This window comes from Motacilla alba, chromosome 1A (genome assembly GCF_015832195.1).
Source record: "Motacilla alba alba isolate MOTALB_02 chromosome 1A, Motacilla_alba_V1.0_pri, whole genome shotgun sequence".
Lineage (NCBI taxonomy): Eukaryota > Metazoa > Chordata > Aves > Passeriformes > Motacillidae > Motacilla > Motacilla alba.
Genome location: NC_052031.1, coordinates 53,240,348 through 53,264,021, shown reverse-complemented (window position 1 = coordinate 53,264,021; position 23,674 = coordinate 53,240,348). Strand labels below are relative to the sequence as shown.

Sequence of the window (23,674 nt, the reverse complement as noted above, 5' to 3'; positions counted from 1 at the left end):
TAAAAGGTTCCTGGTACAATGGAAGCTGTGTCACCCAACTTTCAGAAATTCTGTTTATAAAATGTCAGTAATTTCACATGAGTGAACAGCATAAAGCCATTCACTGATAAGACAGCCCAGCAAACTTCTCAAACAAATCCAAGCCAGTCTTGCTGCCAGTGAGCTTCAAGACAAAGTCTACATCAGATTTTCAAGAGAAAACAGAGATTCTATCAGAATCTCCAAATGACCTAAATAATTTCAGTGTGAGCAACAAAACACTGCCACCTAGGGAACCAAAGGAAAAGACAATTATCTGTCATTTAAATAAACCGACCATGAATGGCAGCATAAATTTAACTGGTGTACTTAATTGAGTATAATTGAGATTTTTTTTTCAGTTATGGAGCCTCCTGCTGCATAAAAAAAATAATTTTTCAATGCATTTTCTTTTGAAATAACTTTCTTTTTTCCATATTTAAAATAAGGGCTATATCACTTATGCTGTGGGGATCACAGTGCACCCTTTGGTGTGGCCACTGCACAGATCACCCAGCTGCATTACCTTTGATCCAGTTTTGATGATCTCACAACCTTGCAATAAGCAACCCTGTAATATTTACTTTACAAATTCAGTTTAGATTTGTGAAGTGAGGGCCCTACCAAGTGCCAGTTCTGCAGGTTCCTCCCTTGTACCATCCTGCAGAATTGAAGGACACCTTTTTCTGGGACAGAGAGAAAAAGGCCTGATAACTACTTTTTAAGCAGTCTGAAAGCCTCTGTTCACGTTCAGTCTTACACAGCTGAAAGAAACACCGTTTGTTCCAAAGAAGGTTTGTGAAGAAAAGTCCTCTATTTTTTGTTTTATTTTTCAGAATTGGAAGACATACATTGGCTTTGAATGAATGTATAGCAGCTATACTGAGTTCAATTAAAGCTGCACAAACAGAACAAGATCCTTAAAATCTAGCAGAAGTTGTGTTTTCATTTTGTGTGCTACTCATCATCCCCTTAGAGGCACTTGTGTTCACTGCCAGCTGCCAACATCCTGCACAATTAAACTTCTGGTTCCGTTAAAACCCAGTGTGAACATCTGCAGTTTGAGTAAGAGCCAATGAGTGGAGGAAATGTATTGACATATTCACATCATGATTGTTATAGATATATTAAAATTCATGCTCAAATAAAAAAATAACACTAAAGAAATATATATATTAAAAAAACATATATATGAGTCAAAATCATGCTTCGGGGTTTAACACAAAAGAGGCACCTGGAATCCTAAAAATCCTACACAGGAATTGAGACATCGGTTTCTTCATCAGCTTGTAACTTCCACAAGTGTCCAGTGTTATGAATGAAATTGCCAATCTAATTTTATAAATAATTTGCCATAGTCGAATAATGATATAATAATAAAGTACAAAATTTATTTCGCGTTCAAATGACAAAATTTCAGTTAGCCACGGATCGGACAGAGTCTAGCCCAGGAATAGACCCTGGGTGACACACTATACAGCTCTGAGCCCCGGCAGCTCCAGAGTGCAGCGGCACACCATCGCATTCTCGAGTCTAGGTTTTATACTCTTTTTCTTGCCGCGGGCTAGGAAGTCCTTTGTCCTTTTCTTAATCAAGCAAGTCCCAAAGGTTTCTCCGGTCTAGTAGAATGCTATCTGATGAAAGATGGTCCAGTCCTCAATGTCTTCAGGAATAATTCATTGACTTCTAGTCTTGTGCTAGACAGGACTCAAACAATCATGCTGACAATCCACACCGTTCCATGCCGAGAGAGATATCCTTGTTAACATTCTAAATACCAGATATTCATCCCTTACTGGAAGTCCCTTTGACAAGCTAAGAGACTTCCCAGAAACAGATTACAAGTCTGAATAGTGTTAGCTCCTTCCCTCCGGTCGTGAGTAGTCAGGTGTGCTGTCGATGGCGTAATTCTTTGCTTAACTAAAACCTCCAAACCCTGAGTTACTGTTGTGCTTCACATGTAAATGTAGTCTTTTGGTGAGGTATGTGTGTGTGTGCCGGTTTCTCAGTCCTGCCGGCCGTCTTTCCCTGGTTTCTCTGAAACATGTCCAGACACGGTCCCCACATAAAATCCAATCCTTTAATTCCTATAACTACTTCTAATATGTTTTATACTATATTACATTTGCTATTCACCTAAATCAAATATGAATTTTGACACTTATCCATAACACACTGAATAGAAACTTTAATTTGCAAGTAAAGGGGGACTTCTTCTATAGAAATTCTAAGTGGATCTCAGAACACCTGAGCCATCACCAGCCCGCAGCAATTCTAGATAAATGGAGACATGTAGTTCCTGTAAATCTGCTTTGTGTGAATGCCGGTTCCCGTAACTTAACTAACATGTGAAAGGGAGTTCCCATAACTTAACTAACAGTAAAAGGGGAATTCCCATAACGTTCATTGTACATGTATGTGTTCCCAGATGCATAATGTGTATTCCGAGGCAGCATCGTCTAAGCCAGAGACAAGGGAACCGCATGAATATTCTAGTGACCCTCCAGATTCAGCACTGTCTACTCATCTGATAGGATTCTTCCAACACCAGTGGACCATCAGAATACTCATCAACAGAGAAAAGGACAAAGGAAAAGCAGTTTCAGGCTAGAAAAAGAGTATAAAACCTGGACTCACTCGAACGGACTTTGTGAACTCACCAGTTCAGATGCGCCAGAGGGTCAGAGCTGCGTTCACCCAGAGTCGAGTCCCGGGCTCAGCCCTGTTCCTTTGATTCGTGGCTGGGAAAATTTAATGATCCAATTCGTGAAATAAATTCTATTTTTGTTGCCCCATAATTTGGCTCTTGCAAATTATTTGATTTGGCATAATTCAGCTATTTATCTATAACATGATTATTTGACAACATATTCCAAATCAGAGTTCTCTCCAGTAAAAAAGAACCCAACTGTTATAGGTAATATATGGTAAGTCCGAATCAGTAATTGAGAGAGCCAAATTAAATAAAAGAAACAGAATTTATTTGGCAAATCAAAATAAAATTTAAATAGCCACAATCAAAAGGACAGTGCCGAGCCTGGGTCTCGGCACTTGGTGAACCTTGTTCTGATGTCTATTGCATCGGAACCCCCAATGTTCATGAAGTCCTTCTGGTGAACCTAGGTTCTATACTATTTTTCTTGCCTGGGGCAAAGTTTATCTTGTTCTTTTCTTCTCCTTCGCATAGTCATGTAGTCTTCTTTGTCTGTCCAGAGTTGGAGGACGCCTGTCTCCAGGTGGACAAAGCAGTTCCTGGGTGTACAAAAGCAGTCTCCAGGAAAAGATGAATGTTAATTTCAAGTTTAGGGAACTAGACATTGGGATGCGGGTTCTGGGTTATCTCGATCTTGAGTCTTTATTGATCATAATGGCTTGGGTGTTCCTGAAATCCCCAACATTTCCGTAGTGGCTAGCTCCTTCACTTGCTAATTTGGAACCCTATTCAATGACCATCTTCAATTTCACAAGATAGTGAGGTAATGTCTTTCACCAGCCCAGGTGTGTGATTGCTAAACCTCAGAACTATTTCTGACAGGCATCTGCCAGATATATTTTATTTCATACATACCCTATTATAACCACGAATTTATTCCTCTATTTATTACACAACAAAACAAACAAACAACTTAGTTCAAACATTGTTTATTTCATTTCACACAAAGCTGAATTTGATTTCTTCTTTCCCAGGGTGGCCTCTTAGAATGCACTTGTGATATATGCCTTAAAATAATTCATGCTTATGAGAATTATGTACATGAAATGAATTATGTTTGTAAAATCCCTGTAAGAAATAATCTTAAAAGTTTAAAAGCATAGGCTGGAGTCAGAGAAGGGCTGCCTCACCTTGTTGAGAAATCACGAATGATAGCAGACCGAATGCCAAATTAGCATGAAAAGAGAAGTAGCTCCTAAGGAAATGGAGCTGGTCTCAGGAGCTATCCGGGAACACCCCAACGATAAGCTGGGATAACTATCTTAGATTAAGATAGACCGGGCCATCGAAGATGCACATCCCAATGTTGAGTTCCCGGTAACCAGCCCCCAAGCAATAATCTCCTCCTGGAGACAACATTGTCCAAAGCATGACAGAGAAAAAAGACTGTATGAATATGCAAAGAAAATAAAGGAACAGGAGGAACCTTGCCTCAGGCAATAAAAATTGTATTTAAGCGGGCTTCACCAGATGGCATTAGTGAACTGAGGGAGGTCTGACTCGATAGAGGTCGGATTTGTGTTCACCCAGCGCCGATCCTGGGGTCGACGCTGTTGCTGTTTGATTGTGGCTGTTGGAAACTGTATATTGGTCGCGAAAAAAAAATCTATTTTTGTTATTAATTTGGCTTCACCAATTATTATTATCAATTTGGCCTGATCATGAATTACCTATAACACACTTTAAGTAAGAAAAATTCATCAATAAATGTGATCATTCAACCTACGAGATCTTTCATCTCTAGAAACTCTAAAATCAATAGATTCCAAAGTGTAATATATGTTCTGGAATAATTTGTGCTTATGTAAAATGTATACAAAACAAGTTGTTCATGTATAAAAAATCCTTAAAAGTTTTAAGACCACAAGCCACGGCTAGAGAAAGACTGCCTCACAAAAATTGCGAAACCACGGAGAGCAAAGAAAGGATGTAGCTCCTGCAAAAATGAGCTCTTTCCTGGGATAGTTCAGGAAACACCCAAGCGATGAATACTTGATATGTATCAACGATCAAGATAGTCAGAGTCGTCAGGAACGTGCATTCCAATACCAAGTTCCCGTATGTAACGCCACATCAGCATTCATTGCTTCCCAGAAACAGTTTTGTCCAGCCCAACGCAAAGAAAAAGAGACTGCATGAATATGTGAAGAAAAAAAAAAAAAAAAAAAAAAAAAAAAAAGAAGAAAGAACTCTGCCCAGAGCAAAGAAAACTATATAAAAACTAACCCAACCAGACAACATTTGTAAACAGAGGGGATCCGGAGCTATAGAGTTCAGATCAGTGTTCACCCAGCATCGATCCCAGGCTCGACACTGTCCCTTTGATTGTGGCTATCGGAGACCGAATCTCGGTCGCAAAATAAAACCTATTTTTTTTCTAATTAATTCGGCTTTATCATTTATTACCTATAACAAAAGGATGGCTTCCTTTGGAAGCAACCAGAAAGCAGGTGCTATTTTCAGAAGTGTTGCACTATCAAGTTAGCTTTTATGGATGGTCCTGCACTTACTGGTACGTCTCTCATCTGGGTTGCTATTTTTGTTTCTCTTTCCCCACTGACATTGCCGATGCTCCTGGTGATATTGCTTTTCTACTGATGCTACATTTCCTTATCCTTTTTCCTGAAGCCATTTCCTTTTCTACTGATGCAACAGATTCTGCTGAGCTAATGAATTTGCTGTGGTCGCTGCTAATGGGCCTGAACAGTTACTTCTCTTCCTTTCCCAAGTATTTCTATTTTTATTCTGACTTTACACCCCCTACGGTCCTGGGAAAAAAGAAAAAAAGGGGCACGTGGGTAAGTACCTCACGGCCCTTGTACCACAAACAACAGGGGGATGATTAGCGGGAGCTTTGCAACTCTTCCTGAGCTCCAGACCGTCCCAGAGCAGGGACAATTCCTCGCACCGCTTCCTTCCTCCAGCACCAGAAACGGGAAGCGCCGGGGCGGCTGCGGGTCTGTCACGCTTTAGGCGGCAGAGCTTTCCCTACTGCCAGCAGCCTGGCAGAGCTGCGGAGTCGGTGTCACAGGGACTGGGCTGGGGTGCCCAGTTCCTTTTTCCCGAAAAGCAGGAAAGCTTCCAAAGCCCCGGTGCCTCCGAGGCCAGCCCTGCTTCACCCAGCTCGACCGGCTCAAGCTGCCAGGGGTCGGGGAAAGGGGGGCGCGAACTCCCCGCCCTGTCGCGGGCACCGGGGCAGCGCCCCCCGCCCCGCGGGGCCTCCCCCGCGCTCTCTCTCAGCCGCGGCACCGCTGCCCGGTGCCGACCCCCGGTCGCGGCGGGCGGGGGGAGGGAAGCAGAGAGGGAAGCAGGGAGGGACAGCAGAGGGGCGGCAGGGCGGCACTAGCGCTGTCCCGCCTCCTCCCGCGGAGCCCAGGCTCCCCTCCGCCTCCATTTCCCGGCGTGCGGCGCGGGCGCGGGGCAGGAAGTCCCATGCGCCTGAGTCAGGGGCGGTCGGGCGGCCGCTGCCGGGATCGGTGACGATGGCGCTGGAGACCCTGTCCCCAGACTGGGAGTTCGACCGCCTCGACGACGGCTCGCAGAGTGAGCGCCTGCGGAGGGCGGGCCGGGTCGACGGGGTGCGGCGGGAGCCGCCTCGGAGCCACCTCGGAACGGGGGGAGGCGCGGGCTGAGCACACCCTGTTCCCCCGGACCGCCCCACTGCATCCCCGCCGGGAACGGAACGGAAGGGAAGGGAGGGAGGGAGGAAGCAGTCGCGGGAGCTGAGGGGGGTCGCCCTCCCCGCGGACCCTGCCCCTCTCCCCCGCCACCAGCCCAGCGCTGGTCCCCCTGCGGCCAGGCCTGCGGGGGTGGGTGGCCGCCGTGACCTTCTTTGCTCTCACCACCCTCTCCGTAGCTGTCGGAGTTGTTTTGGGGTGGGGGGAGTGGTTTTTCCAGCCCTTCATCCTTTGCTTCCTCGAGGGAGTCGCCTGCTGTGCCCCCCATGCGGCGGGGAGGGCTAGGCTGCTTGTGCCACCCTGTTTTTTCTCGCACTAACCGTGCTTGTCGTGGGAACGGTGTTTATTTCCTTCCCGGTCATGTCTCGTGGCTCACAAATTTTTTCAGTGGCTTCCTTGGTTATCCAGAAGAGTCCCATCAAGATATTTTGTGAGCAGTTAGTTGTACTCAGCTTCCATTGATAAAGGCTCTCTTGTCTCGGGAGGCGGGCGGTCACTTGCAGTTTCACCTCTAAAATAGAATTGAATAAGATCTTCAGCGATGCTGAAGTCTTTCACGGTGGGTTTGTGTGCCCGTCAAAATACACGTTTTACACAGCCTGTGGAGGTGACCTAGTTTCTAAACGGGGAACTTACATGGTTGTCACACTGTAATACATGCTGTAAATTGAACTGTGCCAAATTAATGACACCAGGTGTTGCTGTGGAAATATGTCACTCGTGGACCGACTGTTTCACATATAAAGTTATCCCAGGGGATGATACTGTTTATGCCATGTTCGTTTAGTCTAGGTTTCAATGGAAACTGCAGCTGTCCTGAGAAGAGCTTTTTATCAATTCTCTAGCTGTGGAAAGGAAAATGTAGCTTTTACTCAAAATGCCAGTTCTCCACTAGTTTGACCCACACATGAAATTAAACTCCAAAAAATTTACATGACTTAATATGCCCTGTTATCACCATCTCAAGAGTGAAGAAACAGGCTGATCTTCCATCCAGAATAGCACACAGTGTTCTAGAGAGAAGCCAAAGAATAATCATGTGACTTGAAAGGCATTTTTTGTTCTTGTTATCTACTTTCACTTTGTATTGCTAATGTTTAGCAATTACAACTTTCTCAACTGAGGACATAAGTCTAGTTTGTAAGTCTGGTTTGTTACATCTCTGTCCTAGGTATGTATAGCTATGGCACTTGCAAATCTTACTGCCAATGACTTCATTGAATATTGATATTGCTGATTTTATGGAAGTAGTTAAGATTAAGTTGAGGGGTCTATGCTGCTGAGTTGATCCCTTGCACTGTTCCAACTATAATGCTTTAGTTTTGTCACCTGAGAAAAAACTAAATCAAACTTTCCTGTAAACACATTATACCTTATCAAGTATGTGTGCTGCTCTGAAGAAAAGGATGGTATTTGCTTTCTATGATTTAATTTTCTTCCTCTATGTGAGTCAGTTTATTTAGGAGAAATGTTCTGCATCTTAGAATGCTTCTCTCATCTCCCCAGTAATTTTTTATCTGTGCAACTCTGCCTATCTCTGGCTAGCTAAGAGCTTCAACTCTCTTGTCTCACTAAGAAAGTGAGAAATTATTCCTGTCTCTTATTTTATAGATGATCAGTACAAGGTAGCAAATTGATGGCTGTCATAATTAAGTATTTGGAAGTATTTAATGAGCTGTGGTGTTGCTGAAATGCATAATTTGTCTGCTGGAAAGGTGACAGTCTGTGAATCTCTAGCAGACTGCTGTTGTGAGGTTTTGTTTGAGAAATGATCAATGTTTTTGTTTCATAGAAGCTGATTTGAACAGCAATGCCAATTTCTTACTCTTGTATGACTTTGAAGTTTTTTCTGTTCTTCCCGTAAAGCCTCAGTGTCTGTCAGTTTTTCTGTTGTTAGTTTGTCTTTTGTGTGAAGGGAGCAGATGTGATGGAGGAAGTACCAGGGCATACCTCTTTAATGTCTCCCCTACTCCGGATTTTGTAGCAGTAAAGCACTGAAGCTGACATGCTGGCTGGTTAAAATCCATTCAGCAGGGCTGTGCATCTATCAGTGTTTTACTGGTTTGCTGCAGCAGAGCTTGCAGAAGATGCACTGCAAAGAACCTGAAGGATGAGATGGACTTGATTGAATAGAATAGTACAATGATACAACTTAAGGGCTACACATCAGTGCCTGGAGTGCTGCTGATGGAGAGTGTTTTATTCACTTCTTCTCCTATGTGAAATTCAGTCTCCTGATCTTGACAATGCCTGTGCACTGTCTAGTCTGCAGGTACTGCTAGAACTCAATGGCGCTAATGCCATTATTGTGGGAGAGTGTGCTGTGCTCCTTGGGTAGGCTTTGCAGTCTGCATGCCTTTATGGTTGGCATTGCTGCTACTTTCAAAGTACTATCTTAAAATTAGTTCAGGTCTTCACTGTAGTAATTTCCCCTTCTCAGTCTCAACCTCCCTGCATGTAGTCCTTTTCATATTTTCCTTATCAATTTGTCTTTATTCATTCTTCCTTTTCTGCCTGGTGCAGTTTCTCAGTCAGATATTTTCTTTCTGCAAAAAATGTTTCCATGATGATTGATTCAACAGTGCTCTCCCACTGAAGTAGCCATCAGCTACTTTGGCTCATTTGGCTCAGTTGTTTGCAATGACAATGACTAAGAGGTTCAACATGGAGAATAAAAGAATCTATTATTTTTAACTTCCTAGGCCAGTCTACTTGCTGAAATGCGAAAAGAGCACGTATAAAGCTACGTGACAGCTGAAATTCTTGTGTAAGAAAAGTTCAGTTGTCTAGCTGACCTTCATTCTCTAACTTTTTTTAGATAGTCCTATTTTCAACAAATAGCAGAAGATCACAAGCTGTTAGATTTGTTCTCTGATTATGGGAAAGACACTTTAGTCTTCACATGAAAAAGGATCGTACTTCGTGAGTGTAGGAGCCTTGAACTGTAATAATTTACTTTGTGGTTCAGATTGTGCAGCTAAGTCAGTAATTGTGTATAATTTGGGGAGGAGTGGGGAGCATCTTAATATGGGAAATAAAAAAGATCTGGATAGAGAGCATGAAACTGTTTTGCACCAATTGCCTTTAGATTTACTTTGCTACTTAAGACCACTGTTGCTTGTGTTTGACCAGCAGAATGTTTAGCCTTTGAACCTGTTTGTCCCTTTGAACCTACTTGCCCCTGATGCTAACAGGACAGCTGTGCATTTCAATGTCCAGCAGAAGAAAAATTCTGCCTGAGAAGGGTGAATTTGAAAGTGGGAGGAAATGACTAAAAGCCATAAGCTTTCCATGTAATGCTCAAATAACCAAGGAGAAGTGGAAAGTGGATTGCTGGAAATTCAACTGCTACTCAGGCTGAAATGATTAGACCCACTGCCTCAAAGTTCTTATATAAATGCATTTGTACTGGTTCAGCTGATGGGTAGGGTCACCTGCTGTGCTGCAATTTCCACAGTATTTTCTTTGTTCAGCACCTTATGTGATTGTTAAGGTTTTAGTTTAACAATACATGTACCTTGAAAAAAAAAATTTCTGCATAGTGCCTAGATGTTTAATACGCTTCCAGTAGTATTTTAATTTCTTTTAAACCAACACTAAGTTATAGGGTTGTTTTTAAACAAATAGGAACTTTGTATTAAATCTGCATTTTATTAAAGAAAAATGCCACAGCAAAATGAGGAATACAGGACTAAAGCTAAATAGCAAGATATTAAATGTTTTTAATAACATTTTTTGATGTTGCAGTTTATTGAGTTGTCTGTAAAACTGTACGAATGTTATCAATTCTCAGAAATTCATGCTGAAGTGCAGTTGAAGAACTATGGAAAATTTCTTGAGGAATATACATCTCAGCTGAAGAGAATTGAAGATGCTTTGGATGATTCCGTTGGAGATGTTTGGGACTTCAGTCTTGATCCCATTGCTTTAAAGGTCTTCATATATTTAATATACATTGCATCTGTTACTTTCTGAGTTTGTCCTTTCCTTCAAAACCTCCAAAGTAAAAGCTTAATGCATTTGTGCTCTTAAAATCTCGACTTGTGTCTTTGAGAGAACTATCCAATACTATTTTAATTATCAAGTAATTAATAAATCGGTGCATATCATATGAGAAGAAGCTTTCACATTATTATTTTTTGGTCTTATGGTTACTAGCTGAAGTTGAATGAATTTCTAATTCTTCATGTGTTGGGAAGGCTGGTTGCACCAGACTTCTTCCCTGTGACTGGTAGTGTTTATCTGGGGGCTGGGGTTTCAGGAGAGCTCACTAATAGTTGTAACATTGCACAGTGAACTGTGTGGGTATTTATAGGTTGTGTTTCGACCTAATGGCCTTGATACAGTATTGGCTGTTTTCTTGGTCACAAATTCTCTGTCCTCTGTGGAGCATTAGCTTTTCCTCTTCACTGAATTTGCAGACATAATTTAAAAGCACTTTTGTTGCCATATGAAACTTGTCTGTGCTGAAGATGCACTCTCAAGTAATCATCTGTCTGAATAATTTGAATAAATTATGTGTATGGCCACCACAGTACTACATATTTATAGACCAGTCAAAATCAGGCTGACTTAAGAACAAATTGTCAGTACCGGCATACAGATGTATTTTGTGCTTCCTGTTTCTAGCATTTGGAATTATTAAATCATATTTTATTTTTCCTGAGCTGTTTATCTCCTACATATGCCATAATGATCATGCTTTTGCTTTACAAGTTTTGTAAGTAAATTGTTGTAAATGCTATGTAATATACCTGGTTATTTGCCTGTCTTCCTAAAGTGAAAGGAAAGGTATTTCCATGTGATGTGAAGAGTGAAGGGTTCCTGCAGTCCAGGCTGCCAGTAATGTGCAATTGTGGCTCTCTTATTACTGACCCTATTTGAGATTAAACTGGGGGGGAATACTTGCCTAGTTGGATGAATGTATTTTTGACTAATGTTTTCTAAAGTTGCTGATTTGTTGTTTCTGTTTGGTTGTTTTGTGGTTTTTTGTTTGCTTTTTATTTTAATTTTAGCTTTTGCCATATGAACAGTCCTCCCTACTGGAGCTCATAAAGACAGAAAACAAGGTAAGCACTTTATGCTTAAAGAAAAAAAAAAAGTTATTCGACCTCAATCCAAGCCCTCTAAATGTGAACTTGTTTGTAATCTGTGTGGTTTTTTTCCTCATTTTGAGTCTAGGTTCTAAACAAAGTTATAACAGTGTACGCTGCTCTTTGCTGTGAAATCAAGAAGTTAAAATATGAGGTAAATTCGGATGACTTTTATTATTGTATATGAAAAGGTTTGCAGTTTGGCATGTTGATATATACATTTATTTTTATCAATAAAGAAACAAGACATGTCTAAATAATTTTGTAGCTTGATTACATTTATCCTATTTATTAAAAAACAAATTTCTGCTTTCATTGTTAGGCAGAAACTAAATTTTATAATGGCCTCTTGTTTTATGGAGAAGGAGGTAAGTAGCTTCTTTTACTGTAAAAGTATGTAGTTTTATATTATTGCTTCAGGTTATATTAAATGCTACAATGACTGTAATTTTGTTATATGCATACATGCTTTCTCTGTGATGCACACCAAATAGAGAACTTTGAGCTTATAGGGATATATGTTAGTGTCTTGTAGCTGTCCTGAGTTAGCTTAAGATGATAAGGTTTATCTGTAAAGCCCTGCAGTAAGTATTGTTACATGAACAGGAAATTTTGTTGCAGCGTTATTTACATGGGAAGTAGGAAGTGTGAGCTCCCTACATACTGCTTGTCTACTGTAGCACCTATTTTGCAAGGTATGGCCCTGAAAACATGTTTTCACATGTAAACACATCCTAAACCAACTTATTTCCTTTTGGAGCTACATTTGACATTGGTTGTAGTAAAACAGTAAATCTGTAATGTAGTAAAACAATGAAACCATTAGTAAATAACTTGGCCCAAGTCCTGCCCTCTTCACTTATGCGATTGTCTGGTATTCCAAGACAAGTTGGAGTGTGTTGATGTCACCTCCCCTTCCAGTGCACGTAACTCAGACTACATGTTTAGACCATGGCATAAGAGGGGCCCAAGTCATTGTAAGTCGGTTCACAAATGGTGAGACACTGCTTTAGGTGACAGCTTTTTGCCTTGGAGTTAAACTGGTAACTCCTGAATGACTGGCCTTAAGCTTCCACCTTAAGGGATACTAGTGTGGGAATAAGCACAGATCTTTCTCATAAGAGATGTCAGAGAGTGGGACAGAAATATCAGGGAATGTGAAATCTTTGAGCTCGGGACTGCTTATTATTCTTTTAAGTGCTATATAAGATAACTGTTGTGCTTAAGGAGCATGGAAAAGTGAGGGATTTGTTAGCTTGTTATGTGGGAGGTTTTTTGGGGTGTGTGTGTTTGTTTTTTATTTGTTTGTTTGTTTTTTTCCTTAGCAGACTTGTATGTCTTATCAGATATGGTTTTAAATATTTTAAAGTCATATGCTGCCAAAATGATACCAGGAGATCCCTCAGAATTTTCCATGTCTCTAGTGTGAAAAAGCCAGAGTATAGCAGATTATTATATTACAGCAGTAATTTGTTCGTGATGGCTGTTGTGCATAGAATGCTTGGGAATGGCAGGAACTGAGAGGTCAGCCTTCTGATGGTTAGGTAGGAATGCAGAAATTATGTTCTTTATTTCCATATCCCTACTTGTAGCATTTTCTTTGATAACAGCAAGCTTGCTTACTTTAAACAATTGGCAAAGTTACTGGCTCAAGGATGATTGAAATTTAAACAAATACTATGTTGGCTTTTTCCATCTATGTAAAGAAAACTTTTTTCCCCGTCTTGCCTTTGCAGTGACTAGGACTAGTCTAGGAACTTCAGGTAGTTGGGTAGGGTTTTTTGGGACATACACTGAAGAGATTAAATGTTGCATAAAATGTGTAAATGGGAGGCAAAGCGATGTTTAGTATCCTGTCCCAGAGCTCCATGTTAGAGAAAAATGGAGACTCCTTTAATCTCTGACAGCTGTAAAAGAATATATTTTATGGAGCAAGAAGACCTGCATTTCTTAGGCTGGTAAACTTGTAATTTTAAGTGAGCTTTTCTTGCTCAGAGTGACCCAGAAGAAAAATCTCAAGTCTAGAGCATCTATCTGTTGTCACATTAAAAAGACAGTATTTTGTCAGGTGATGTTCAAACCGCTCCAGATGACTGAAACACTTTGGCATGGCTGATGTAATTATTGTATTTCTGTGTTCTGTGTCATACAGATAATGCTGTGAAGCTATGGTGGTAAGCCTGTTCTTTTGTGCAGAAGGATATGTAGGAAAACCAAAATGAATTCTTTCTGGTTAATCATGTAGTATATTCTCTCCATAGAAGAACATCTAGATGTTTCTTGCAAGATAAATACCTAGTATTTTCATGCAAATTTCTTAAAAATAGAAGCATTTGTATGAAGTTACATAATACATATGTCCTTAAAGAATTATGAGGTTTATTGTTTTTCTTTCAGATGAAGGAGACTTTTCCCAGCTTTGTATCTAATTTATAAACCATGTAATTTTTAATGAAAAAGAAACTCCAAAAATAAGTCCACCTTAGGAAAACAAAATTAGGAGATTTTGAGGCTCCATCAATACACTTACAATAGCGCACTCTAGTAGTATGACAAGTAATTGGCTTGGAGGGCAAGATTCAATGTTAGTTTAACTGGTGCAACACAGGCTTTAGAAACTGTTGACAAATGTTTCTCTTTTAAGCCACAGATTCCAGCATGGTAGAGGGAGATTGCCAAATACAGGTGGGAAGATTTGTTTCTTTCTTGCAGGTAGAGTATGTTTTGATTTTTTGACAGCAGTTATAATCTTAATTTTACTTGCAAAATGGATTTTACAGTCTGCCATATCCTGTTTGCGTTTTGCTGAAAGGCAGAGCAGTCATCTGATATGTTACTATGTTTTGCCTGCAGACCAGCTGATATATCACACATTGTTTGGGGATTTTTTTATACTTCTCTCTGGAAGTCTAATGAGAGAAGGAATTAGAAATTACTTCAGAATATTTCAGTAGGAGAAGATAAATTGAGGTTGCTTTCATCTGTAGTTAAACATAGCTGTTTTTATGAGTTTGGTTTGCAAGTTCTGTGTTCATTGAACATTGGAAATGGGTTAATTGTTTTATGTGGTTGGGTTTTTTTAGCTGGTAGAAGAATACAAAATCAAAGTATGTACCTGAAAAAAATTGCTTATGTTTCCTTCAGATGTTTTTGGAACAGCACTCCTTTGCATGAAAACAGGATCTGGTTTTATTCTGAGTATTTCCTGTGCTCTTGGGTTTCAGTCTATTGTAGAGTTTTTTGTCCTTAATATAAATAAAGCAACTGTCCCATTCCCAAAAATTGTTTCTATTTTTGTGCAATATTGCTTGTAAGGAGTAGCTGTGGTGAAGTAGAGAATATAGAGGAAGCTTCCAGAATGTTTAAACAAATTCTGGTTTAACAGGAGTTAAAATTTATGTTCTGATTCTGCAGCATGGCACTAATCATTGTCATGACAAGACAAATGCTGTGTAGCAAGTAATTTCTCAACTTCCTTTACCCTGCTGAAGTGCAGTGAATTGTTAGGATCACTCATGTTTTCTACCTCATTTTCCAACCTCTTCGTCTTACCAGCTTTGTAGGTTTCATCCTTCATTCTCTGTTTTGCTTATGAAGTTTGTTCTTTTTCAGCAGTTGGATTCTCCTAAATCCATTCAGTGTTCTACATCCCTAGATTAGGAAATGCTGTTCTGGTCAGTGTTATAAGCATATCCCCAGGGGTGGTATGAAAATAGGAAGTTAACAAAAAGGTGAAAAGTTGCTTTCATAGAGCTAATGACCATGTATTGGTTTCTTGGCTCTTCTGGGCTTTCTGGATTAGCTAGATGCAGTAGCCTCAAATTTGCTAGGTCAAAAAGTTTTTTTAAAGTATTATCAAAATAATGCTCTGAAATATTAGTTTAAAATTACAATCTTGTCTATATTATGTAGCTGCTAATATTCAGTATTCGTGTGCTGTTGAATTGGACTTCTTTTCCAGAAATTTTAAAATGGCAGCTGGTGCTGCCTCTCCAGGAAACATGATCTCATCTTTCTATTAATCCATTATTCTGTAATCTGTTGGCTTATTTCATCTGTATTTGTTAGAGCAGTATAATTTTAAGAAGTAATGTTTTGTGAAAACTGGTGACTAATAGAAGGCAGAAACCCAAATAGGATCTATTTTTGATGGAGAGGAAGACAGAATTCAGCTGTTAGCCAGTCTCCTGGCTGTCTGACTGTTCAGCCAGTGTGGGCTGTCTGCTATGAAGCTGTCTGTGTGCACACTAGGTAGACTCATCACACACTGACATTTCCCTGATGGGATTTGTAAGGTAAATTACCTTACAAATTATGATGTAAATTAATGAGCAGATATTACTGCAGTTAAGGGAAACTCATATTAATTTATCCTGTTGTTCAAGGAATGCCATGTTAAAATCCATTATAGAAATTAAGATACTTCTTTACATGGTCAGAGTTGACATGTTCTTACTCATTTTGTGTTACATAACCAAGCCTAAGTTCTGCCTTCGTCAGGCAAACCTTTCAAAGACATTGACTTTCTTTGTTTTAAAGCAGTATTCTGTGGCTTATCACTCTTACAGTAAAAGCTTCTGTGGTAATTTCTAATTTGAATTTGGCTGTTACCAGCATCCAGAGTGTGACTCCTGAATCTAGTCAGGAAAAAGCACAACCTCTGCTAGATTTTGTCCCTGAAAGTACTTGGGCTCTGTTGTCAAGTCACTTCTTGCTGTCTTTGATGAATTGAGTCAATGCTATAAATGGTCAGAGTTGTAGTGGAAGCTTGTGTTTGGTAGTTTCTTAGTTTAGTCCCAGATCCTTTTCCAGAGCTGTTAGTAAGATGTTTTCCATCCTGCTGTAAATCAGTCTACTTCAGTTAGGGATATAGTTGGAGCTTCGGCTGCATATTCTGTAGTTTATGTTCAGGTTTTTTTGTGTAATGACAACTTGTCTGTGAGGAGGATCTATACATTTATATGCATTTTGTTTTCTTGTATTTCAGGAACTGTCTTGCTTTGTTACCCGATGTTATGAAGTGGTGGTGAATGTAGTGCATCAGCTGGCTATCCTGTATACCAGCAACAAGTAATTATTCCCTAAAATGCTGTATTGTTACTATGTAGAGTTAAATGTATAAAACATGAATGTTCTATTTAAGGCACAGTAATTTTTGGAATATTGTTGTCTAGAGATAGAGTGTTTTGCTGTGCAAGTTTGGGCTTCAGAAACAGTTATGGAAATGGTTTTGCTTTGTTTTCAGAAAAAATAGTGCTTGTATATAGTGAGATGCAAGGATGTTAGTATTTGTCATTTTTAGTCTTTATGTTTGACAAATATTGCTGATTTTTCATCCTTGCTCTGTTAGAGACGCTCCTCCTGTTTCTTGATACATAGCTTAAAAATCAAATCACTTCTACAGTCTAATTTGAAAATCTTGGCCTATATTCTTCACAGAACAGCCATGGTTTTAACATCTGAAGTTTAGCTTGGTAAGGGCTGTTTGGTTTAGGCAGCACTCTCAATTGCTTCCCCATCCCCCAATAGGATAGCATAATTCTTCTCGGTTGTATTTGTTGCTTTTATTTTTGGCTTATACCACAGCACAAGGCAGACTTCCTGTGTGGTGTTTGATGTGTAGCTTGGACATGGCTTGAGTAAATACAAAGTGATTTTATTCTCTGGGTATGTCAAGGCTATTTGCATAACTAAAATGGGAATTGCTGACACACCTGTGCGCTGAATACACTTGGTGGTTTCAACCAGTCACATGCTGTATCTTTAAAAATACAGTTTTAAATTTGATCGGAGCATACAGATTTCACACGGTATATACTTTTCATTGGGTTTTGATGTTCTTTTGTTTCCTGAAGTTACTATGTTAATGAAGAAAAATATACCCAGAAAACAGAGAAACACACCATGATACAGAACTGATAAACATGATCTGTTCTAAGGATTAAAAAGGCATTAAAATATTGATTTTATTTACAGGAATGCACCTAAAATTATAGAGACATCTGGAGTTCATTTTCAGGTTGGAATGATTTGGAATTCTTTTGCTTATGTGAATATATGATTTATATATGTGAATATATATTTATATATGTGAATATATGTCTTTATGATTAATCCTGAGAAAAACAGCATGAAAGTGACTTTAGAGAAACAGCTTTCAATTTGAAGGTTTTATTTTATTAATCAGCTTTTTCTGACCTTTATATGGGAAGGCCTGGTGTCTCCATGTCTGTCATATTCTAGACTTCTTAGCAACAAAGTGTTTGCATGCTCTCTTACTGCAATGTGTGCCTCGGCATATAGACTATTTTAAAAATTGTGTCTTCAGTGTCAAGATAGATCAAGGAATTTAGTTTGTGTGCAGACATCCCTTTAATATTTCTTGTGTCACTACAAGTCAAATCTTTAAGCTGCTAAACCACAAATTCTCCTGTTTAATTCTCTAGCTGATATCTTGTTGGCTGAAAATGTATGAAAGGAAATGAAATTTTATGTGCCTCATATGACTGCAGTAAACTTTCTAATAATTACAGTCCTTTTCATTCTTTTTTTTCCCTTCACAAACAGGCAATGTATGAACATCTAGGAGAGTTGCTCACAATCTTGATCACTCTGGATGAAATAATTGACAATCATGCCACGCTGAAAGATCACTGGACCATGTACAAGAGGTGTGTCTGATGTGAAAAATACTCTCACAAACTAAGACAGAAAAGCATATGCATCTGTCTGTGTTCCAAGAAAGTCAGTGTGGGAACATGGATTTTGGTCTCTCCAGAAATTTCAGTGAAGATCAGGGCTAAGCTCCCACAGTGTCCTTCTAAGGGCACCAGTAAATATTTTGTGTGTTTTAGTATGAATGTTGCATTTTCAGTGCCGAGTAAGCATCTTGGCAAACAATGTAATAGTTGGTGGGATTTCAAGAATATTCAGTAAGAAATTTAGTTGTGTAAAGAACTGAACTAAGACTATCCCTGTTCATACTGATCATGGGAATGGGCATACAGCCTTAAGAAGGGATGGTACTTTAAGTAAAAGCTGAAGAGTCATCAATTATAAAGGTAGCTGAATTAGTGGAATATTAACTCTGTCCTTGAAAACCCAAATAAATGGAAGTTACTCTAATGCAAATTGTTTATTCAGACCGAGTGTATTTTTAGGGTTTTTTTTGGGTTTTTTTTGTTTTGGTTGGTTGGTTGGTTGGTTTTTTTGTTTATTGGTTTGGTTTTTGTGGGGGTTTTTTGTTGTTGTTTTTTGGTTTTGTTTTTTTAATTTTGGCATTGCTGCTAAGGGCAGGAGGTGGGAATCAAAATGTCTTATCAAAATAGTGCAGGATATGATAAAACTGTGACTATGTTTTAAGTGTGCTGTATGTGTGTGTTCCACCTACCCCTTACAGGCTGCTAAAATCTGTCCATCACAACCCTTCTAAGTTTGGGATTCAAGAAGATAAACTAAAGCCATTTGAAAAATTGTTGTTAAAACTGGAATGCCAGTTACTCGATGGAATGATATTTCAGGTAATGGACTTAATTTTCCCCAGTATGATAGAGGAAGCAAGACTCTTTTCAGAATGGTTGGTTTGTTTGTTTGTATTTTGTTTTTGTTCCGGTCACAGTGATGTGTGAATTTGGCTCTTACATCTGTGCCTGGGAGAAAAGAAGCTCTGTTATAAGATCCTTTTTTTGCTCTTCTCATGTGCTTGAACTGTGCCAAGCTTTGAATGGTAGCAGTAAATGCTGACTGTTTTGCTGAGCTAGAGAAACACAGACAGCTTGGCATTAGGACTGTGAATTATCGGAATTCTGCTTTTGTCCACATAATAGTGAGCAGGTTTACATAGCATAGGTCTTTATTTTATCTGCAAATTAATTAGTTTCTGCAATAATCTTTAAAATATGTTGAGTGTGACCTGTCATTCCCCGTGTGCAAGACAGGTTGCTGTCATTAGAGACCACTGTGGTGGGACATACCCCTGAATCATGCAGGGGCACAGGTGGATGAGAAGGATTTTGTTGCATTTTCTGTACAGTTAAATTAAATTTAATTAGGTTCATACAAGAAGTCATATCTTTAGAAAAGTGTATATTATAGACATTGAAATGGGATGTTGTGGCATAGTGGGCAGATGATAATGTTGAACCTGTTCAAAGCAGAGTCAGTTGCTCGGGACGTGCTATAACATTTTTAATGGCAGTAGGGAAAAAGGGCTTGTTCTGTAAAAGCCTTCAAAAGGAAATTGTAGGTAAATAATTAATCACAGTTTGGCTTATTCTTTCAAAGGACATTGCTACCAGCTATCCATTTTTCATGTTGTATTTCCCTAATGCTGTATAAGTACAAAGACTTCATTATAGGTTTGAGACATCAATAGGATTTGACTGGAATTTATTCAGGAAGTTTCCCCTCCTGTCCTGCAAATGCCTCTTCCTAACAAAAATTCATTAAAAATACTAGATGCAGTTCTAATAAAGACTCTTTTAATCTCTTTGGAAAGTATGGAATGTGGCTCTATTTTTTGACTGTCATGGGATTTTGGGAGCTTTTTTAAACTGCCAGCAGTAGTGTGTGGTTTTATGCTGCAAGGTCATGAGCCACATCCTACAAGCTACTTGTGTGACAATATTGATTAAAGGACAGTTAGTTACACATTATAATGTGATAATACAAATATGCATCTAGTTTCTTAGTGCTAGCTTTATCAAATGGCTTCTTTAAAAATGCTCCTTAAAGGAAATGGGAAAATAAATAAAATGAGGGTTGGAATGTCAAGTGTAAGAGTGTTTTAATATTTTCTGGTTTTATACTTAAAAATGTAAGCATAGTTAAGAATATGTCATAAAAGGTTAAGGCCTATTTTAGGTTAGTCTTAAATCAGTGTGCTCTTCCAGTATTCTCTTGAAAACCAGTACTCTTTTGAGGTCCAAAACTCACGGCATTATCTTGATATATTGATATTTTCCCCCTGTTTTTATTCAGGCCTGTATAGAGCAACAATTTGATTCTTTAAATGGTGGAGTGTCTGTGTCAAAGAACAGCACATTTGCTGAAGAATTTGCTCATACTCTTCGTACATCTTTCGCAAACGTTGAAGCCAAACTTGGTAAGGCAGACTCATGCTTTTCCTGCCAGCTTCACTGTTTCTCATATTGTTTATATTGTTTGTGTGGGAGTAAAATTCACAAGGGTGTATTTTTTCAGGTGAACCTTCCGAAATTGACCAGAGAGATAAATATGTGGGCATCTGTGGCCTCTTTGTACTGCATTTTCAGATTTTTCGGACTGTAGACAAGAAATTTTATAAGTCATTGTTAGATGTCTGTAAGAAGGTAAGTGCTTTATTCTTTTGTCTTTCAGTAATGAAGTAGATAATTTCCTGAGTTGCATAGTTGTAGCACAGACTTGGGAAAAGAAAGAACACAAAAAAAGTCTAAAACAGAGTGAAGAATTTTCTAGTTTTTATAACTCCCCCCCGCCATTTTCTTTTAAAGATGGTCTAAAATTTGTGCACTCACATAGAAGCAAGATAAAATAAACTTACCATTTCTATTAAAATCTTTCTTCTCAAGATTAATATGGCACTGAAGACAAAAATCTCTTTGAGTTATGAATACTCTGGTGCTGAATAAGTGCTGTGGATTTTGATTGTGACTAGAAACATTTGGTTTGGAAGACCTCTAACTGCAAAGTTGAGTGGGTTGTTTTCATCTTGGATGGCATGAAGAAATTATTAAATTCTCTAATATTGTTTAGAATCACTGAGAGTGGTTATAATTTTGCCCATGCTGTCCTTAGTGAACATCTAGGGAAACTTTTTTAACATCAATGTAATACTCTGTTTAAAACAGAGTAAAACAGTTACACAGAAATAAACTGAACTGTGTTAATTGTGTTAATTTATTGCTACTTGGTAGTATTTCCCCCTCCTTTTTTTTCTTTTTTTTTTTTTTTTCTTCCCAGGTACCAGCCATTACATTAACAGCTAACATTATCTGGTTTGCTGACAATTTTCTGATTCAGAAGATTCCAGCTGCTGCCAAACTTCTGGACAAGAAAAGTGTTCATACAGTTAAAACACAAAGGGAGAACTTTCTACAGCAGAGGGCACAGTCACTTACCAAGTATGCATTCTAATACTGCCTCATTATGCTATTTGGCAAATAGTTTTTAAGCACGTGGGCTTTTTCATTCAGTGTTACTCGCTTGGTCCACTTCACTGCAGCAGTGTGTATGTGTGTTGGTGTTGCTGCAAAAATTTTGGTCAAAACGAAGCTACTTTTCATGTCATGCTTTCAGAAAGATATGTATTATTACTCCAAAATAGCAATGTTCCTGGCAGTTCTAAATATTTGTTTCAATTACTTCTGTTTCCATATTTTCAAATTCCCTTTTGTTTTTTAAACTAGTGACCTGGGCTGCTTTGTTTTCCATTAGGGCTCTCTGGTTTCTATCTGTTTATGGAGGTAGGTTGCTAGTAGGCTGATAGTGGAGCTTTCCTCTGCTAGGTGATGATACTTTCTTTGCAAGGTTTTCTTTGTGACTTTTTTATTGCTTGTTTAATAGTCTTTGAAATTATCTGTTTTTGAAGAACGCCTCCCTTGTTTTGTGTTCTGCCTGTAGTGTGCAGCTCATTTCTTTGTCTTTTAAAATATGCTTAAAGATGAGATGGAATATTTTTAGCTGTTAGTCTTAAGAACAAGTGTCCTGCATGGGAGATAACAGTGCTAAGGTTTGTATGTTTCAGAACAAAACAAGAAAGTGGAAACTGGGGTCTATGGAATGGCAATAAAAACTTAGGTTTTGCATGTTGTCTTCCAACCTGATAAGGAAGCTGGCAGAACTGAGTTGGAGGGGAGGAGGGAAGAGGGAAAAAGCAGCTCTGTGCCTGATTCTCTGACAGATTATTTTCAATTCTGCCTTGTTTTCTTTTTCAATCCACTTTTTCCTGGCCCTGATTCTTCTTTGGCTTTAATTCCTAGGTAGGGCATAATAGCACTGCTGCTTTGCTTCTGGTCTTGGGCAGTGGTACAAGTCTTAAGATTAAGAAAAATTCAGAACAACATCTTGGTGTTCACATACATTTCATAGATACATAGAATCATTTAACTTGGAGAAGGCCTGAAGGATCACCAGTTATAACTCAGCAGTGCCAAGTTCACCACTAAACCATGTCCCCAGGCCCACGTCAGCACATCTTTTAAATACCTCAAGCAATGGTGACCCAACCCCTTCCCTGGACAGACTGTTCCAGTGCTTGACAGCCCGTTTGGTGAAGAAATTTTCCTAATCTTCAATCTAAACCTCCAGCTTGAGGCTGTTTTCTCTTGATCTGTCACTTGTTACTTGGGAGAAGAGACCAGACCCCACCTCACAAAAATCTGCTTTCAGGGAGTTGTAGAGAGCAGTGAGGTCTCTCTGTGTCTCCTTTTCTCCAGGCTGAACACCCTCAGCTCCCTTGCAGGCCTTATGCTCCTTCCCCAGTTTTGTTGCCCTACTTTGTACACACCATTTTGAGGATATTTTAATAAAATCCAGGTTTTGCATTTGCTGATTTGAACTGTGCAAATACCTTTTTCTTGCTTGTTACAAATCCTTGCACTGCCTTTGATAATTGGACTGTTCCCTAAATATGAGGACTCTTTTAAAAGTGTAGTTTTAGGTAACAGCATCAATGACCTAAATGCTTTCCGGCTACAACTGCTGGAAGAATTTATATTACAGTGCCACAATTCTCTATTTAACTCTACTTAACTATTTATTAAAGCTAGTGTAATTCACACAGATAAATTTCTGTAGAATTGTTACTTAAGAACAGTCCAGTCTGGCATTGATGTAATGACAAGTTATATTTGTTTGTGCGTGTATAAGCAACAAAAATTTGAACTGGGATGAAAAAAGTAGCACCAGTGTTGGACTTTTCTGTCTTGTGTTTAAAAGTATTTTCTAACAATTTTATAGCCTTTTAATTTAAGAAGTGTGGTATATGCACTGCTATGAGGGCCATGTGTTCTCTTGAAAAGTAGATGATTTTTGACTCATTGTATAGACATAATTGGCAGACTAACTAATCCTTACCTGCAGAGAATGTAAATGTAAATGGGTATAGGGTTCTGATAGTTTTGGGAAGGTGAGTTATTTTGGGGACTGAAGGTTTAAAATATTTCTCTTGCAAG

At 39.0% G+C, this 23,674-nt stretch overlaps 1 protein-coding gene across 6 annotated transcripts in view; it reads left to right on the top strand.

Moving 5' to 3' along the window:
• Positions 1 to 6,118: 6,118 nt before the first annotated feature.
• The window catches only part of WASHC4 (WASH complex subunit 4), a 38,125-nt gene continuing 20,569 nt past the window's right edge, over positions 6,119 to 23,674 (top strand). For 5 of the 6 annotated variants that reach the window (XM_038153296.1, XM_038153295.1, XM_038153294.1 and 2 more), the window contains exons 1-13: positions 6,119 to 6,274; positions 10,202 to 10,341; positions 11,424 to 11,477; positions 11,590 to 11,655; positions 11,824 to 11,869; positions 14,146 to 14,213; positions 16,489 to 16,571; positions 17,478 to 17,520; positions 18,069 to 18,172; positions 18,901 to 19,021; positions 20,481 to 20,604; positions 20,703 to 20,830; positions 21,462 to 21,622. In XM_038153296.1, coding sequence (XP_038009224.1) covers positions 6,214 to 6,274; positions 10,202 to 10,341; positions 11,424 to 11,477; positions 11,590 to 11,655; positions 11,824 to 11,869; positions 14,146 to 14,213; positions 16,489 to 16,571; positions 17,478 to 17,520; positions 18,069 to 18,172; positions 18,901 to 19,021; positions 20,481 to 20,604; positions 20,703 to 20,830; positions 21,462 to 21,622 — 1,199 coding nt within the window. In that variant the 5' untranslated portion in view covers positions 6,119 to 6,213. The remainder of the gene's footprint in view (positions 6,275 to 10,201; positions 10,342 to 11,423; positions 11,478 to 11,589; positions 11,656 to 11,823; positions 11,870 to 14,145; positions 14,214 to 16,488; positions 16,572 to 17,477; positions 17,521 to 18,068; positions 18,173 to 18,900; positions 19,022 to 20,480; positions 20,605 to 20,702; positions 20,831 to 21,461; positions 21,623 to 23,674) is intronic. The other variant, XM_038153297.1, reaches the window with a different exon arrangement.